Here is a 14741-nt window from a genome sequence, read left to right as displayed (position 1 = left end):
TCTCCCCGACAGACCTGTCTAGATGTCTGGGTGCAGAAGGGTTGGGTTATGACAGCCGCAGATTGCAGGTATGAATTATAAATGTTGAGACCATTTTTGAAATCCATGTAAGTTCTTTCAAAATATTTGTTTCTTCTACAATTCACAACACAGTGATGGGGAATGGCTAGAACCTCATGGGAAAAAAATTAGGGGCAAGGAAGAGAGTTTTTTCGCCACTGTCAACTCATTTTACAATGAAGGACAACCAAGGAATTGGTTAAGTTATGCCTTTGTTTTTGGAGTGGAGTTTACAGCCTCTCTAAATGATTTACAGTCCACAGGGATGTAAGATGATGCTGTGCTTCGGTGAACAATTTTATAGCCTGAAGATACTCAGATATCCCTGCGGGGAGGGGGGTTGGGTGCTGGACTAGTATTTACTGGTGATTTTTTTCTCTTACAAAACAAAACAAAAATCCTGCTATGGATCCCAAGCATCTTATAAATACTTATCTGTGTGTATTTTCTCTTAGTGCCTTAGTACTTATGTCAGCGAGTGCCCTCTTACAATACAAAATGAGCCACCAAGAAAACTGCAACAAAAACACAAAGACCCCCTCAGCACTAAAATGACTGGACAAATCCTACATATTCCATGGTATACAAAATTTAAATAAGGCTTAGCAAAAGTAAAAAGGACAGTCACATTCAAGCACCAAATAGCTCCAACAAGTCTTTTTGTTACAAAAATGCTGCTCTTTATTAATACAGTATATATTTTTTTGCATACAAATAAAGAGACCATGTTATGAAATGTATGGAGCTACTTGATGCACCAGGAATGAATGTGAAACCCAGGAACTTGCTAAAAACAGCAAGCTTCATCTACAACATAAGGCCCCAGCTATGTATTAAAATGTATCTGATGTCCTGATTATTCCTTAAAATATATGCTATGACGCCAAACTCCATACCCCCTCCACTTTTCCTCAAAAAAGCAAAGTGAAAGCCTCTTCCAATGCCTAGTGCTTATTCATCAACCTAAATACGAGCAGGTTCGTGTACGGCCAGTTATTTTCTTTTTTGTTCAACAGCAGGGCGGGCGCAGAACTACTACAAAACGTGTGCTTCTTGGACTAGCGACTCATAGCATAAAGGCCTGAGTTTATTTAAGAGCATGAGAAGGAGGGAAAGCAGAACAGAAATAAAAGTCAACGTGTGTGTATAGCCCTCGCTCTACCTCTGGTGAAGAGTTGACACCCACACCCACACACAAGGACAGCTGGCCTTGGAGACAGTTGGGCCCAGGATCAAAATGGCCATTAGTGAAATGAAAATGGCTAGCTCCATCTGTTGTGGCCATTCCTGATGGAGGAGCATTCCAGATGCAGTGATTCGAGTTTTAGATCTGGAAATATAGGTAGCCAGATACAGTGCTATCAAAATTTCTGGTTAAAAATACACATACACACTCACAATCTAGTGTATTTCAGGCTTTCTTTCACCATCAACTCTACTCAGAATGTTTTAACTTAGAAAAAAATGTAGCCTTGCAAGAGTCTTTTCAACCACAGACCAAAACACGTGGGTGGATGTGTATATACACGAATGTGGGTGCATCTATATTTTAACAAACACCCAGTTTTAGCCATTTCACTTCATGACTTCGTGATCAATGGTAGAGCAAAAATCCTACTTAAAAAAAACCCAAACGTTGTAGTAAATGACACCATCAGCAGAAAGGTATCAACTCTACACCCCAAACCAAACACATTGCTAGATATTTACAGAGAAAGTCTTTTCCCTCAACAACCCTCAACCTCAACCAGAAAGAATTTTTTTGTTTGTTTGTTTGTTTTATTTTGTACAAACACTATCTGGTAACAGTTTGCCGGTTCCAATTTGGGAAGGCATTTGGAAGAAGGTCCCCTCTTTCTCTGTCTCGTCTCCTCGCTTCTTCAGTGAGGCTCCAGGCTCTGCCGATAGCAGGGGGGGGTGGTGTCCCACGACGCTGGTTTCCAAGGTAGTCAAGACGCAGTTACACACGCAGGGTGGGTTTCCCCAGGACCGCCCGGGCCTGCCCCGTCACAAGGCCTTTTTGTGGGGGCTGCCGCGCAAACTCTCTTTCCCCCGCCTCTGTCGCAGCCCAGTGTCCTTCTCAGAAGGAAGAACGATGGGGCGCTCAGTGCTTGGAGCGGGGGACGGCTTGGCCGCCTCTCTGCTCACGTTCTGGTTCCTGGTCTGAGCTGGCTGGGTGGGGGCTGGCTCTTTCCCTTTGGTTTCTCCCACGGTGGCGGTTACTGAGAGGGCCCTGTCCCGGTGGCTGGTGCCCACCACCAGGCCAGGGCTGGGGTGCTGGGACTCCAGAGTGATGGCTGAGCTGCGGAAGCATGGCAAGGAGTCGCTCTTGGTCATTTGGGTTCTGCCATCCCCACCAGGCAGGGGTTTCTGCTGGTCCCTGCTGCTGGAGGCTGGGGATTCTGCTGCAGGCCCAGCAGCCTTGGCAGAGGAGGTGTCGCTGGAGGTGGTAGAAGTCTCTGGAACTGCTGGTCTGGCCTCGGGAAAGCCACAGGAGTAGCTCAGAGACTTCTCTGGGAGGGTGGCACAGCGGAGAGAGCTCTGCACCGTGGCTGAAGGTGACCGCTTCATGCCACTGGGCTTGCTGGCCTCGGTCAGTGGCTTCTGGGGACTGAGCCCTTTCCCCTTGGCCTCTGGCCAGCCCTTCCCAGCGGCTGCTGCCGGCTTCTCTGTGCCCTTAGGCACAGCCTCGCTGTGCACCGAGGACAAGCCGGCCCCCAGCTTCTCACCATCCGCAGGGGTGTAAAGTGCTTCAGTGCATTTCTTGCCTTCAGACTTGCCAGCGTCGGTGCTGGTGGCCAGAGGACTCGGGCTCCTGTCTGTCTGTTTGCACGGAAGGGGACAATCTTTCACAGTGGATGGTGTGGGGGCCTTTGGAGACAGGTTTTGCCTTTCCCTAAAGGTGGGAAGTTTCTGGTCCACTGACTCACTGGCCCCTAGGAGTCCTCGCCCTGGTGGATGTCCAAGCATCTCCAGTGCCCCTGGGGGACACCGAGCGCTGGTGGGTCTCAGCTTTGTGTCTAGAGGACCCCCTTCCATGGGCAGGGGGCCTGAGTACCCACTGGCTCCCTGGCCAATCACTTCACGGGCTGTGTTCTGGGGATCTGGAAGGACAGGGAACTCCTCTGACACACCCTTACCACTCCCCACCCCAGCTCTGCCGAGGGTCGGAGCGCCAGGCTCTTTGCTCACTGCAGCCTCAGTGCTCGGCTTCTGGGAGGAGAGGGGCCGGTCTGGGAACTTAGACTTTGGAGGGCCCAGGTCGGGGTCAGACCTGGGCTTGTGGCTGCTGCTGTCACTGTGCACAGCAGTGGGCCTGAGAGCATCCTGGAAGCTAGAGTCTATAGCACAGGGCTTGCTCCCCAGCAGAGAGGCGGCAGGGTGGCTGGGCAGAATGCAGTGCTGACAAGCCAGGCCAGGGAGCTCTTTGGTAGGGGGTGGGGGCTGACAGCTACTGGTGAGGTGCTTTTGTGGGGGCTGTTCTTTCCTTTCTGGTTCCCTGGGACCCAGCTGAGAGCTACTGGTGACATGCTTTAGTGGAGGTTGTTCTTTCCTTTCCAGTTCCTTGGGACCCGGCTGAGAACTACTGGTGAGGTGCTTTTGTGGGGGCTGTTCTTTCCTTTCCGGTTCCTTGGGACCCGGCTGAGACTTACTGGTGAGGTGCTTTTGTGGGGGCTGTTCTTTCCTTTCCGGATCCTTGGGACCCACCTGAGAACTACTGGTGAGGTGCTTTTGCAGAGGCTGTTCTTTCGTTTCTGGTTCCTTGGGACTCAGCTTAGAGCTAATGGTGAGGTGCTTTTGCAGAGGCTGTTCTTTTGTTTCTGGTTCCTTGGGACCCAGCTGAGAACTACTGGTGAGGTGCTTCTGCAAACACTGTTCTTTCCTTTCTGGTTCCTTGGGACTCAGCTGAGAGCTACTGGTGACGTGCTTTTGCAGAGGCTGTTCTTTCCTTTCCGGCTCCTTGGGAGCTGCCTGAGAACTACTGGTGAGGTGCTTCTGCAAACACTGTTCTTTCCTTTCCGGTTCCTTGGGACTCAGCTGAGAGCTAATGGTGACGTGCTTTTGCAGAGGCTGTTCTTTCCTTTCCGGCTCCTTGGGACTCAGCTGAGAGCTAATGGTGAGGTGCTTTTGCAGAAGCTGTTCTTTCCTTTCTGGCTCCTTGGGACTCAGCTGAGAGCTAATGGTGAGGTGCTTTTGCAGAAGCTGTTCTTTCCTTTCCGGCTCCTTGGGACTCAGCTGAGAGCTACTGGTGAGGTGCTTTTGCAGAGGCTGTTCTTTCCTTTCCGGCTCCTTGGGGCTCAGCTGAGAGCTACTGGTGACGTGCTTTTGCAGAGGCTGTTCCTTCCTTTCTGGTTCCTTGGGACTCAGCTGAGAGCTAATGGTGAGGTGCTTTTGCAGAGGCTGTTCTTTCCTTTCCGGCTCCTTGGGGCTCAGCTGACAGCTACTGGTGACGTGCTTTTGCAGAGGCTGTTCTTTCCTTTCCGGCTCCTTGGGACTCAGCTGACAGCTACTGGTGAGGTGCTTTTGCTTTGTTCTTTCTGTTTCCGGCTGGGGCTCAGCTGAGAGCTACTGGTGACGTGCTTTTGCAGAGGCTGTTCTTTCCTTTCTGGTTCCTTGGGACTCAGCTGAGAGCTAATGGTGAGGTGCTTTTGCAGAGGCTGTTCTTTCGTTTCTGGTTCCTTGGGACCCAGCTGAGAACTACTGGTGAGGTGCTTTTGCAAACACTGTTCTTTCCTTTCTGGTTCCTTGGGACCCAGCTGAGAACTACTGGTGACGTGCTCTTGCAGAGGCTGTTCTTTCCTTTCTGGTTCCTTGGGACTCAGCTGAGAGCTAATAGTGAGGTGCTTTTGTGGAGGTTGTTCTTTCCTTTCCAGTTCCTTGGGACACAGTTGAGAACTACTGGGACTCAGCTGTTCTTTCCTTTCTGGTTCCTTGGGACTCAGCTGAGAGCTAATAGTGAGGTGCTTTTGTGGAGGTTGTTCTTTCCTTTCCAGTTCCTTGGGACACAGTTGAGAACTACTGGTGACGTGCTTTTGTGGGGGCTGTTCTTTCCTTTCTGGTTCCTTGGGACCCAGCTGAGAGCTACTGGTGAGGTGCTTCTGCAAACACTGTTCTTTCCTTTCCGGATCCTGGGGACCCGGCTGAGAACTACTGGGGAGGTGCTTTTGCAGGGGCTGTTCTTTCCTCTCCGGTTCCTTGGGACCCAGCTGAGAACTACTGGGGAGGTGCTTTTGCAGAGGCTGTTCTTTCCTCTCCGGTTCCTTGGGACCCGGCTGAGAACTACTGGTGACGTGCTTTTGCATGGGCTGTTCTTTCCTCTCCGGTTCCTTGGGACCCGGCTGAGAACTGGTGAGGTACTTTTGCAGAGGTTGTTCTTTCCTCTCCGGTTCCTTGGGACCGTCTTTCTGCACAGACTGGAAACCAGAAGGCCTTCCACTCTTCTCACTCTCTGGCCTGGGCGGCTCCAGAGACCACCTGGTAGAAGCAGGTTCCATCTTGGATTCCAGGCCTCTCTCTGCGCCCAGCTCTCTCTCACAAGGAGCCCCCGCAGAGCGCAAAGAGGAGTCCTCTCTGGCCGGCAGCCTCACCTCCTCTCGGCCGTCTCTGGGCTTTGCTCTCCCGCAAGGCCCGCATGCTTTCTCCAAGGCCTGGGTCTGGGTGGAGACATCCGGGCGGGTCCTCCCCACCACAGGGAGGGTTTGGGAGTTGTCGCTGGGTTTAGCAGCTTCTGGGGGACACAGCTCCTTGGAGGGGTCTCTGCGGATGTCGGGCCTCGCAGCTGACCACTCGCTCCCGACTATGGAAGGGCCCCTTTCGGACAACTCTCTCCCACTCGGCTTCTCTCTAGGGGGGACACTTTCAGGCAAGAGTGGGCTGCGGGATCTAGACGTGTTGGCACCTTGGAGGTTCTGCCCTGGGAAGGGAAGGAGCTTAACGTCGGGGCTGTGGTCTTGGTGTTGACTGGGGTGGCCCTCTCCCCGCTGGGGATGGCTCTCCATGATGGTCGCTGGGGCACGGGCTGCCTGGGAGACCTTCTTGTCCAGCTTCAGCTCTGGGTCAGGCGGGGCAGCCACCGGTGAACTCTGCAGACCCCGGCTGGCTGGTGGGAACCGGGGCTCAAGCAGGTAGGATTTGTTCACCTTGAAGCCGGCAGGGGAGGACTCTCTCTGACCCGCAGTGTCAGCCTTCCTCCCTGTGCTGCTGGGGAGAGCGAGGGGCATGGGGGACTCCACATCACTGCCTGGGCTGGGGCTCTGGGCAGGCTCCGGGGAAGGCAGCTCTGTCTTGGAGGCCTGAGGTCCCGACAGGAGAGCGATGTCCAAGGTGCCTTCAATGGGCTTCAGGCACGACACAGACCGCCCTTCCAGCTTATACTCGGAGGGGCTTTTCCGGACAGGCGACTCTGGGGCAGCCAAGCCCGGCTTCTCCGCTCCACTGTCCACCCGGCCAGAAAGGGCCTTGAGAGGGACAAAGGAGACGGCGCTGAGCTGAGCCGCGTGGGCGCTGCCGATGAACGGTGTGCGGGCCTCGGACGCTGGCGGGGCCTCCTGCTGCCCTCCCACGGGCCGGCCCAGGCTCCCAGGCAGGCAGTCCTGGGCACCAGCTGTCACCTTGGGCTTGAGCACAGAACAGAGGCTCTCGTCTTTGTCTTCGAGGGACATCTTCTTTCGGAGGTAATCGATGTTGGCCAACTTGCCGTCTAACTTCTCACACCGCAGACCCTCCTTGGCCTGGGGGGCCTTCTCTGCGGTGTCCCCCTTCCCGGAGGTGGACCTGTGGGTGGTGTGACAGAGGCCGTCTTGGAGGGCGCTGTGCGTCGAGGCTCGTTTGAGGTCACAGGTGCCCTGGCCGTGGTCCCCAGCTGCCGTTGTCCCCTCAGAGGCGACACCCTCGCTGGCCCGCACATTGGCCTGCTTGTGGAGAGCATCTTTCAAAAGGCTGCACAGGGGCTGGGCCTCCTGCACGGCTGCTTTGCTTTCAAAATGATTTGACCTCTCTGAAGCTTTTGGATAGATTTTCTTGTCTCTCTCTTCGAGCCTAAAAGCACAGAGGTTTTCCAAGTCACTGCCGAGTCCGTGGGGCTTCGGGCGGGATTCCTGTTTTTCCGAGAGCCCGTCAGGTTTCTTCACCACCACCTTGGCCTTTAGCTTCTCTCGGTCCAGCTCGTCCACAGACTCCTGGCGGCCCAGCTTCCGGGACACGGGGCGTTTCAGGCAGCCCTGCTCCACAGGCCTGGCCCGGCTGAGGGCAGGCGCGTCGCACACGTTCTCCTCCAGGCTCTGCAAGGTCACCTCCCGCTGTTGCTGCTCCCGCGGCACCTCCTCCTGGGTGACCTCAAGGCTGTGCTTGCGGGAGCACAGGTGCTTCTTGTCGCCTCCATAGGAGGGAGACAGCTTCTCCTCTGACTGCACGCGCTTGAGCAGTGGGGACCGAGGGGGTTCTGCACTCTTGGGCCTCACGACGTGCCTGACGATGGTGGGTGGGGAGTGCATTTTGCTGGGAAAGGCTTGAGCCATCTTGGAATTGCCAAGTGAGTGCCCCAGCAGAGGGGATGGGGACCGCTGCGGGGAGGTGGGCTGTGGGGTCGGAGAGGGTGTCCGGGCCAGCGGAGACAGGGGGATGCTGCCAGCTGACTTCCGCCTTCCTGACCGGTAGCGCTGCCCGCTGAGTTTGGGCGCCAGACCATGGAGCGTGCTGGGCCGGACGTGTCCTGACCCCGCTGGGGAGTTGGGAGCGCTGGAGCTTGGGGAGCTGCTCTGGGAGGAGTTAGTGCCTGTGGGTGGGAAACAGGACATTGTGAGCAAGAGCCCCCTTCCCCTTTCTTCCCAGGCTTTCCGACCCGAGCTGTTTTAGATAAGGGCAGTGAACTGTCTCAGCATCTCAGTCTAGTGAATAAATACTTTCCAGATAAACCTCCCCAAAGGTTAACCCAGTACTTCCTGTCTTTTCTAAGGGACCGAATAGCTATATCTTCTGACCTTCCTGTCAATCCTGTTCTCTGTCAGTTACATCCCCACCTTCTCTCTTTAAGCTGGAATAAGCTTGTCTTCTAGGATCTCAGCTGGTAGCCCCTCAACTCTTGCTAGGAGGGGAGGTTCACTCACCGGATGGGAAGTCGGGGGTGGAACGGTAGCTGGGTGTAGGGGATCGGGGAGACAAGCTGTGAGTGGGGGACCCTGGGAGGCTCTCCCCTGATGACAGGGATCGGTTCAAGCAGGAGAAACTTCGGCTGGTGTGGAGTAAAGGAGAAGGCTGCTTAGCTAGTTTTTTGAAAAGGGATCTCCTCCTAGAGTGAAAACAGGAGAAAACTGCTCAGATTCTACATTCAAAACCACCCCCCCTTCCCCAAAGCACCAATGCACTGATTCAGTACACCCAGAGACAGTGACATGATGGCAGGTCCTCTTAAAGAGAAGGGTTCCACTTTTACATTCAAAACTTTCCTATGACTTAGAAAGGAAGAGGCTTTGAGAATACACAATGGAAACCCTCTTAATTTCAAGCACTTTAAGAAAAGTTGTGAAAATAGGAAAATATATCTGGTGACTCAGAATCTGCCTGCAATGCAGGAGACCCGGGTTCAATCCCTGGGCTCGGAAGATCCCGAGAAGACAAGGGCAACCCATTCCAGTCTTCTTGTCAGGAATATTTCAGGCACAGAGGAGCCTTGCAGGCTACAGTCCACGGGGTCGCAAAGAGCTGGACATGACTGAGCAACTAAGAATAAATGCTTATTCATTTATTTGTATGTCAGGTTTTTGAGGATACTGTTTTTTGCCTGAAAGCTTCCAAGAATATAGCTCTGAACACACTGACACAATTAAATTAAGAGACAGTACAAAGTAAATCCCTGTAAGAAAAACTGTCATTTGGAATATTGGATTCTTTAATGGTGATCTGCTGGGTAGAGGCTTTCATCCTTGAGGGGCTGTTTGCTGTGCTTATTCCATCGTGAACTCCTGAATATTCCTATGGACAATGGAGGCTGTTCATTTACACAGAAAAACTGAGGAAGGTGAACTGAAGCTTATCGTATCAGCAGGGCAGCAGACACCACGCTTCAGCAGAAGGCAAATGTGTAGTGAGTGCCAACAAGCATGTCCTAAAGTTAAAAGCACAGCTTCAGATGGCTTTGAAAAGCAGGTATAGGGTTCCTTCATCTCCAGGGGCTGAGTCACACACTTTCCACTCTACTATCCCTTGAAGCAGTGTGTTCTATATGACCCAACACACACTCAAAATATAAAGCTCACATTAAAAAAAAAAAAAAAAAAAATAACAATGTATGTGTGTGTGTGCACGGATGTGTACTTTTAATCACAGTAATAAATATGCTTGGGTCAAAAAGTCAGATAGCTTTATAAGCTTATAATGAAAAATAGCTCTGTTCTGCCTTGTCCCCGATCCCCAGTGAAACTCTTTCTACTCTTTTAGCTGTCTGCAAATTTCTATGTAATGTGCTTATGCTGTTTTTTCAATCCTAGAAATTATCTGTTGATTTCCTACCACCGAAGATGAAAATTTAGCCCTTATAACAATCTATTCCCCTTCTAAACAAGCACATTTCCTCCCAGTTGAGCTAAACCAAATTTTTGGTTAGGAACAAAAGGTCGATACTTTATTTTACACAATAAATACTGTTCTAGTTTGGCCATGAAAAGCATAATTCTATTTTCCTTTCTTATACAAATTTGTCTTTCCTGGAGTTAACAATCATTGCTTTTTTCATTTGCATATTTTTCTTTTCTAGCATTAAAATCCGGAGAAGGCAATGGCACCCCACTCCAGTTCTCTTGCCTGGAAAATCCCATGGATGGAGGAGCCTGGTGGGCTGCAGTCCATGGGATCGTGAAGAGTCGGACACGACTGAGTGACTTCACTTTCACTTTTCACTTTCATGCATTGGAGAAGGAAATGGCAACCCACTCCAGTGTTCTTGCCTGGAGAATCCCAGGGACGGGGGAGCCTCATGGGCTGCCGTCTATGGGGTCTCACAGAGTCGGACACGACTGAAGTGACTTAGCAGCAGCAGCAGCAGCCGCACTAAAGTCCTTATACTGTGATCCAAAGCACCAAATTCAAGTGGGTAGAGTCAAGATACTGTCTCCTCGTGCAGGGAGCACATCTGGACAATTGTTTGGAAGAAACTTCCACACACACACACATACACACACACGGACACACCCCTCACCAGTGTCTACACAGGGCACTAAATGATACTCAGATGCCTTTCATAGTGCTAATGTGTAATAGACTTTCAGGCAGTAAAACAAAGCCTTTTTATTTCTAGGCTTATTTGGATGCTTTGAAGATCTAGTTATCTTAGAATATCTGGCACTCAAAAATAGCAACTGTATGTTTTTGGATTATTTATTATTACTATTGTTTAGTTGCTAAGTCATGTCCAACTCTTTCCTGACTCCATGGACTGTAGCCTGCCAGGCTCCTCTGTCCATGGGATTCTCCAGGCAACCCAACTGGAGTGGGTTTCCATGCCCTCTTCCAGGGGATCTTCCCAACCCAGGGATCAAACCCACATCCCCTGCATTGCAGGTAGATTCTTTACCAACCACTGAGCTATCACGGCTTCCCTGGTGTTTTTAGATGGATTAAATATAGATATAATATATATATATAGATAGATAGATATAATATATTAAATATAGATTTAATGCTAAAAGCTACCTGAAGTTTTAGTTCTTCAAATCCAACTGAAATGAAGTCTGGAAACTTAAGAAAAAGCAGAGCTTTTCATGGTTCTCACACATGAGAAAAAGTAATCTAAATTCTACAGTGTAACTACATAAATCTTTTCATTATGAAACATAATGCTGTTATGAATGAATATAAACTCTAGTGTATAAGTACATGTGAACCACAAGGCAACATGTCTTACAGAGAAATAGATCTTCCTCACATGCAAGCATTTAAATTAAGTGAGGAGTAATTTTCCTTCAGTGTGGGAACACACCAAACCCAGGAAGAGGACGGTTCTAACTCACCTTTCCAGACTTTCCTTCTTCTTAGATTTCTTGCTCCGCCTCACCATCCGGCTCTTATAGCTGTTTCTCCTGGCCGGTCCCGTTTTGATTGATGTGTTTTCAAATGGGGTGGTCGTGATTGACACCTTATTTCCACTCTATAAAAAAATGAGGTGGTATTAAAGGGAAATGCTGTGATGAAACAAGGCCAGAAAAGATACAGGAGATCCAAAGACAAATAAACATCAAAAAGGACGGACATGACCACGTGGCAAGGAGCCTTCAGGTAGTGAAGTCCTGGTAAATGGGGTGGAAATAAACAATGTGAGGTCTCCTTAAGGTGGCGGGATGTGGATCCCACAGCTGCTGTGCTCAGTTGTGTCAAACTCCTCGCAACCCATGAACTGCTGCCCTCCAGGTTCCTCTGTCCATGGAATTTTCCAGGCAAGAATACTGGAGTGGGTTGCAATTTCCTACTCCAGGGGATCTTCCTGACCCAGGGATTGAACCTGCATCTCTTGCGTTTCCTGCATTGGCAGGTGGATTCTTTACCACTGAGCCAACTGGGAAGCCCAGCAGAGCTGAGTTTAAATCTGAGCCTGTGACCTGAGCACTTGTTTTCCTCTGGACCACGTTGCAGCAGAGTCACACCTGTCTCCTAGGGCTCATCTGAGGATCAAGGGGATATAGTGTGTAAAGCCGTTAGCACCCAGAGTGACACATGGAAAGGGCTCCACAAAAAACAGTTACATTCATGCATATGTATTAAGTGTAAACATGCCCAGAGACACTGTGCTCTTGGTTGATTTATTTTTCTTTTCTCTCCTTTTTGTGTTTTTCCTTTGACCTAGAAATCATAAAGCAGCACAACTGAATGAGACTTTTATCTTTAATTATTTTTAGTTTTCTTTTCTAGCACCAGAACCTGTCAGCCCAGCAGAGCTGGAAAGTGTATGCCAGCAGGTGTAAAGCAGCCTCTGCTTTGTCAGGTCGGGAGCGGTAAGGTCATTCCTGGGGGTTTCTGTGCCCCTCGACTTGAACCTGGGACCGAGGCTTGCTGGATAGGCCCTAGGGGTGGATTTGAGAGCAGAGTCAGGGGCCAGGGTGAGGGGGTGCCCTGGACAGGTGGGCAGAACCCTCCCCCTTCACTTCACTTTCACTGATCTCTTCTTGAATTTCTTAATAACCAAGGGAGAATCATATCCTTTCAAAGTCACAGATGGTCCTGATTACCTTAAAAAGATAAGAAGTATACATAGAAGGACCTTTTAAAAGGCCTATGCCTGGAAGATGCCTAGCAACTCAGATCTAAGTGATGTTAAGAGATGGGGAGTTGAGTATGGTCGGGCAGGGGACTGAAAGAACAGATTGTTTAAATATCAACATCCACTTCTCCACCCAACTTGGAAAGTAATACGTTCCATTTTTAGAAGGAAACAATGTATATATATTTTAAAAAATCATTGAGAAGCCTGCTGCTGCTAAGTCGCTTCAGTCGTGTCCGACTCTGTGCGACCCCATAGACGGCAGCCCACCAGGCTCCCCCGTCCCTGGGATTCTCTAGGCAAGAACACTGGAGTGGGTTGCCATTTCCTTCTCCAGTGCATGAAAGTGAAAAGTGAAAGTGAAGTTGCTCAGTCGTATCCGACTCTTCATGACCCCATGGACTGCAGCCTACCAGGCTCCTCCACCCATAGGATTTTCCAGGCAAGAGTACTGGAGTGGGGTGCCATTGCCTACCACTCAGCTAATGCTGGTAATATTTCTGTATATTTCCTGCTAGTCTTTTATTAAGCATGTAAAAATTATGCATATATATATATGTAGACATACTTTATAATTAATTTTAATCTTAATCTAATAGTTTTTCTTTCACTTCACATTTCATAACTTTGAAAAACTTGCACTTTATCACTGAATATTCCTTCACATAATTTTTACTGGCTATTAAAAAGTGTTCCATGAGATAGGTAAATCACAATTTAACTGTTTCCTTATAGCTCTTGTTTTCTATTTTCCAATTCTTGTAAAAGTTGAAATAGGTATCTTTATCTATAAATTAGTGTCCTAACCTCTGACATTTTCCTTAGATTATCTAACTAGACTCAATACACTGAATTGGAGGGTCTAGTTGAACTTTTTAAAGATTGGTGGTACACACTAATGCACTAATTTCCAGAAAGTTCATGTCAATTTAAACTCTTACCAGCAGCACATGAGTACCCATCTCAGCACACGCCTGTCAGAACTGAATACTAATATTAAATAAATTGCCAGTTTTATAGGAAAAAGTTACATCAAGTTTTAATCTTTGTTCTTTGGGTATTAACAAAGCTGGATTTCGTCTCATCTATTTTTCATTGTTTTTATTTCTTTAGATAATGATTTGTTCATGTCTTACATCCAATTTTGTATCTAAAAATCAATAATCAACTGAAAATTAATGATTTTTGAGTTCTTTATATATTTAAGAACATATAATCCCATACTTTGTGCCATAACTGTAAAAAATATATATATTTTCGGGAAATGGGATTTGAATTTGAACAAGAGAAAAAGATGTTTTTCATTCTGAAAAAATAAATTACTTGTCTTATATTTATAAGCAGATGCCAAAACTTTCAAAGTAAACCTTTATCTGGTAGCAGAGACTGGCATTCAATTTATTCTTTAAACTGAAAACTCCACGTTTAAGGATGAAAGGGTCTGGGACGGGGTTTGCTCTTCACAGTTTGACTGAGGCCAGCCTCACGCTTCGGTTTTCCCTAAATGCCTCAGGGGAAGGAAGGGGCAACAGTGTGATGGGCATTGCTTCGTCATCGCACTTCTTCCGTCCTTCACTATATCACGTCAGAGAGGACACGGGGTCCCAGCGATCACTGGGGCTGCTGGAGCCCACGAGCAGTCTAAGCCTGAACCACTGCCATCCCTCCTAATACAGTCCAGTTTTAAAAATATCATATACATTGTATGAGATAAATATAGTAAAATGCTTAACATTTTTCATTAGGAAAGTTACGGCTGGAGTTTGTTGAATCAGAGCACACCCTTAAGCTTTGTACAAATGTCCCTTTACACAAGCAGTATTGACATATACAGACTATCATGTGTAAAATACTTTGGGGGAAATTGCTAAAGAACATAGAAGCCCAGCCTGGCACTCTGTGATGACCTAAAGGGGTGGGGTGGGGAGGAGGGGAGGGAGGCTCAGGAGGGAAAGAATGCATGTATAATCATTCACATTGTTGTACGGCAGAAACCAATACAAAATTGTAAAGCAATTTTCCACCAATTAAAATGTAAATAAAAATTTTAAAAATTAAAAGAAAAAACTCAAAAAAGACAAACAAACCTAGTTTTTAGTTTGTGTCTACATAGGGCTGTTTCAGGGGACAGTTCCCTTGACTTATGGAAATACACAAAGAGATAACTTCCCTAAGAGGAAATACAGACAGAAAAAAATGCAGAGTGCAAACATTTGCTTGAAAAAGTTAATGATGACAAAAATGGTAAGTAAATGACTGAAAAATAATTTTATGGGGAACAGGTGAGAATTGTGCAGCCTGCCACCTGGTGGACCCATCAGCTATAGTAAGTGTTGCTAGAATTGGCAATTTGTTTTACTGGGTCCTTTGACCTCAACAAATTCTTTTGAAGAAGGAACAATCTCTTAGAGAGATTCTGTGGCACTATTTCAAA

General features: G+C 48.5%; 1 protein-coding gene across 1 annotated transcript in view; it reads right to left on the bottom strand.

The window, feature by feature from the left end:
• Nucleotides 1–343: 343 nt before the first annotated feature.
• The window catches only part of MAST4 (microtubule associated serine/threonine kinase family member 4), a 617121-nt gene continuing 602723 nt past the window's right edge, over nucleotides 344–14741 (bottom strand). The window contains 4 exon segments of the mRNA XM_070357543.1: nucleotides 344–3462; nucleotides 5352–7834; nucleotides 8166–8347; nucleotides 11064–11200. Of these exon segments, the coding sequence (XP_070213644.1) occupies nucleotides 2068–3462; nucleotides 5352–7834; nucleotides 8166–8347; nucleotides 11064–11200 (4197 nt within the window). The 3' untranslated portion in view covers nucleotides 344–2067.

This window comes from Bos mutus, chromosome 20 (assembly GCF_027580195.1).
Source record: "Bos mutus isolate GX-2022 chromosome 20, NWIPB_WYAK_1.1, whole genome shotgun sequence".
In the NCBI taxonomy this organism is placed as follows: Eukaryota; Metazoa; Chordata; class Mammalia; order Artiodactyla; family Bovidae; genus Bos; species Bos mutus.
This window is presented reverse-complemented; position numbering and strand designations above follow the sequence as displayed.